We start from the raw sequence: 3,727 nt of genomic DNA, 5'->3' as shown, positions 1-3,727 counted from the left end.
CTGCTTCAGGAATGTGGCAAAGGGGAGAGAGGTGACAGCAAGAGCCTGCAGCTGCTCCCCTCTCAGAGCCACGTCTCTGCTGTGGCCTCCTCCCTCATCAAACCCAGATCTATGTCACAGGTTGGGAATGGGCTCCTGCCTATTCTTCAGTACAGGGAGAGGTAAAGACTCTCCTTCCCAAGCCAACACTGGGCTGTTGTCATCATGATCCTCTGTGCTGGCACCAGGCAGGTCCCAAGGTCAGTCACATGTCTTCACGCTCTGATGAGCACTTCTCACCCTTTTTGCTGTTTGCTTTCCCTGACTCAGCTGCTGCTGCTGACAGAGGCTCCCCCCTGAAGAGCCAGCATATTGCTTTCCTGTCAGAGATGGAGGAAAATGAAGAGGAGGAGGAAGATGAAGATGATATACCTACACAGGTCTCACTCATCTCTCAGGATGGGACAGAGCAGGTATGGGCACTGACAGCCTCCAGCATGTGGGGAACAGCAGTTTACCCGAGTGACGTTCTGCCTCTACCCAGTCTTAGTGTTCTCTTCGTGGCTTTATATCAGCATAAACCAGACGCTGGGGCTTCATGGGCTCTGTCTGTCCTGAGGGCTCCCTCCTTACAGCTTTACTCCACTGCTGCAGCCTGGATGTGGAGGGTAAAGAGAGGTTCTCTGCTCCCTGACTCAGGGTCTTCCGGGTGTTTGCCCAGGCTTGGTGCGGTGCCTGGCAGACCTCCCCTCCCCACCAGCAGTCAGGAGGCAGCTCCCAGTCCCTGCTGACACAGGCTGGATTTGGAGATTGTTTTTCATTGTATACAGCAGTGCTTTTCTTGTACTTCCCTCCACTAGCTGCCTCCGTGCTGACTGCGAAAAACTCCCTTCTGTGGCATGGGGCAAAGGAAACGGGCACCACGAGTAATGCTTGTTTGTGATTAGTCTGAGGTGCTCCCTGCTGCAGCGATGCACGAGCTGCCCTCAGAGCATGGAGAGAAGACACTTGGTGGGAAGGGGAGGTGTGGTAGAAGGAGAAGGGCTGGAGCCCTGAAGTGTTCTGAGTTCTCCACTGATCCTGTCCACGACCCTGGACAAAGTCTTTGGAGTTCTCTGTGCCATAGGGAGAATATTTCATCCTTAGTGAGACCTTTATGTTGCTGGATTTGGGAGTTGTATAAGGCTTCCTGAGGAGCCACCCTGGCTGAGAGCATCCACTGTTCTTCCACCCAGGTCAGTTTGTCACAGGAAGACTTGCAGGCCCTGGGCAATGCCATCAGCATGGTGACACAGAGCAGTGCCCTCACCGGGCCCGAGGAGGAGCTGGTGGGTGATGAAACACACACCGTGACTGTGGCCAACACCAACGGCACCGAGACGCAGCCGGTACAAAGCTGGGAATGTCCCTTTTATCTTGCAGAGAAACAGCCTGCTGGAAGGGAACTGCACTGGTGTTTTTAAACATGATGTGTTTTTACTCTTAACTTTTCCCAGGTTACCATAGTCACTTCTGGGGCAGTCGTGTCTGAGGAATCAGCCATCACACCCCTCCGTCATCAGCAGGTGGCTTTGCTGGCTACTGCCAACGGCACCCACATTGCAGTGCAGGTACCAAACAGCTCTTGTCATGTTCCCCTTCATTCCCCCATCCACCCGCTGGCTTCAGCACCTTCCCTTGTGTTCTTGCTGCATTGCCTCTTACCCAGGGCTCCTTCACTCCCAGGTGCCCTGTGTATAGAGGAGAGTAGGGACACACTCCTTGTATTGCAGAATGCTTCTTTGTAACCAGCCATGTCTCTTTGTGCTTTGCCCCTCTGCTTCATACCTGTGTCACCCACTGCCAACCCCTCACACCTCTGTTCTGCTGGGGGCTGCCTCCGCTTCCTGAGCCCACCTTTTGTGAGCACAGTGTTCTCCCTTTCTCTTTCCTCCTAGCTAGAAGAGCAGCAGAGCCTGGAAGAAGCCATCAGCATGGCTGCAGCAGCAATGCAGTATGAACCTGTGACACTTGATGCAGCTGTGTCTGAGAATGGGTGCTGAACCCCTGTAGAGCCTCCCGGGCAGGCAGACCAGGCAGCCCCAGCCTGTTCTCCACAGGGATGGTGGGAGCTGCTGGAACCAGGATGGCCAGCACGGAGAAGAGGGTGCAGTACACAAGCAGTGGAAAGTGTCAGAGCAGCAGCGAGTGGCTGCACCATGCAGCTGGTGAGAGCTGATGCATTGGGCTACAGGAGTGACCCTGTTCAAGGGGCTCTTACCTCCAGGGATGGGTGTCAGAGGCTGCTCCACTGTTTTCCTGGGCTCTGAGCAGCAACTTCCCTGCTCCTTGCCTTGAGCACTGACTGCCTCTGGAGGAGATGGCAGATGGTGTCTTCTAGTGTTTATTTCTTCATGGCTAAGATCTCCCAAGACCTGCCAGTCTTCTGTAGTAGAGGTGGAGCCACAGAGATTTCAGCAGTCTCAGCGTGCGAGATATTTTTGGGGAGGCGTATTTCCTGTCCTCTCTCTCTAGGAACAGCTCCTCTTTCCTTGCCCACCCCTCAGGTAGGGGGCATGGAGGCAGCATATGCACAGAAGCAATGAAGCCCCATCAAATCAAGGCTGGGCTGTCCTGGGCTCTGTGTCTGGAGCAGTGACGTGGTGAGAAGTGAGCATCCAGGCTGGCTTCAACGGGAATTCTTCCATCTCTATCACACTCTTGAGCAAACTTCCTTGGCAGACTCAGTGCTGTGGAGCAGAGCAAAGCATTCCCTCCACCAAAGCCAACCAGCTGAGCTAGACTTGGATGTAAATACTGAGTTGAAATAAAAACAAACTAAAACTTTTCTTTTTGAAAAGAAGCACCTTCTTTCTTTCAGTCCCTGGGGCCAGAGGCTGGCAGAGGGTGGGATGGATATTACCAGGTCAGGATTAAGGAAGTTCTGAAGATCTGTGGAATTCAAAGAATCAGAATGGTTTGGATTGGAAGGGACCTTCAAGATCATCTGGTTTTGTATTGGCCAACACTGCCCTGCCAAAGCTGCTGATAGGAAGGCAATGAGCATGAGATGTTGCAGCCTCTCAGCCCGCAGAGCGTGTCTTAGAGGGGCTGAGAGCTGTCTCTTGAATCTTGTCTCAGATCAGGTGTTGGCTCTTCAAGGACTTGTGCAAACCTAGATTGAGGGAATTGTATCCTGCACCCCTCAGAGCTGAGGGGACAGATGTGGGCTGGCTCCTCTTCCCATGAGGAGGATCCTCAGCCCCTCCACTGCGTAGCTACCTCTGCCTGGGGCAGCCTGTGGACAAAGCACCAGAAAATCATTTAGGTTGAAAGAGACCTTTAAGATCAAGTCCAACCATAACCCCCGTCCCAGTGTGGGCTCCCAGCAAGCAGGTGCTTTATTGTTATGGATGTATCCAAGGTGTTTGCAGTGGGAAAGGTTCTGCAGGTGAGGAACAGGCATAACCCGGAAAGGCTGCAGCGGGCTCGATCTCTGCTCCCCTTTCTTGGTGCAAGTGATCCCAAAACAAGCAGAGCTGGAACTTTCCAAAAGGCTCCGTGCTCCTGCTGCGAGGGTAAGCTCTTCATTTAAATCCCAGAAGAGGAAGCTGCTGTTTGAGCCAGGGCAGGGATTTCTCTCTGCAGAACATGAATGCTAAAAAAGCTTTTGGTCTCCAGGCTGAGCTAGTGAAGGGCTCCGAATCCCTGTGATAGTTGTGTTCCCTGAGCCCCGGACTGTGCTTCCATGCGCCTGGGGGGTCTGGGG

The 3,727-nt window shown here is 53.4% G+C and overlaps 1 protein-coding gene across 2 annotated transcripts in view; it reads left to right on the top strand.

Annotated features, from left to right (window-relative positions):
* Positions 1 to 2,021, top strand: part of ZNF76 (zinc finger protein 76) — a 9,753-nt gene extending 7,732 nt beyond the window's left edge. The window contains exons 10-13 of one of the 2 annotated variants that reach the window (XM_010020975.1): positions 310 to 452; positions 1,215 to 1,367; positions 1,476 to 1,589; positions 1,917 to 2,021. In XM_010020975.1, coding sequence (XP_010019277.1) covers positions 310 to 452; positions 1,215 to 1,367; positions 1,476 to 1,589; positions 1,917 to 2,021 — 515 coding nt within the window. The remainder of the gene's footprint in view (positions 1 to 309; positions 453 to 1,214; positions 1,368 to 1,475; positions 1,590 to 1,916) is intronic. The other variant, XM_010020976.1, reaches the window with a different exon arrangement.
* The last annotated feature ends 1,706 nt before the right edge of the window (positions 2,022 to 3,727 follow it).

Source organism: Nestor notabilis, unplaced genomic scaffold (genome assembly GCF_000696875.1).
Source record: "Nestor notabilis isolate BGI_N333 unplaced genomic scaffold, ASM69687v1 scaffold13688, whole genome shotgun sequence".
Classification (NCBI taxonomy): Eukaryota; Metazoa; Chordata; class Aves; order Psittaciformes; family Psittacidae; genus Nestor; species Nestor notabilis.
Note: the sequence above shows the minus strand (reverse complement) of the source record. Positions and strands in the feature narration are given on the sequence as shown.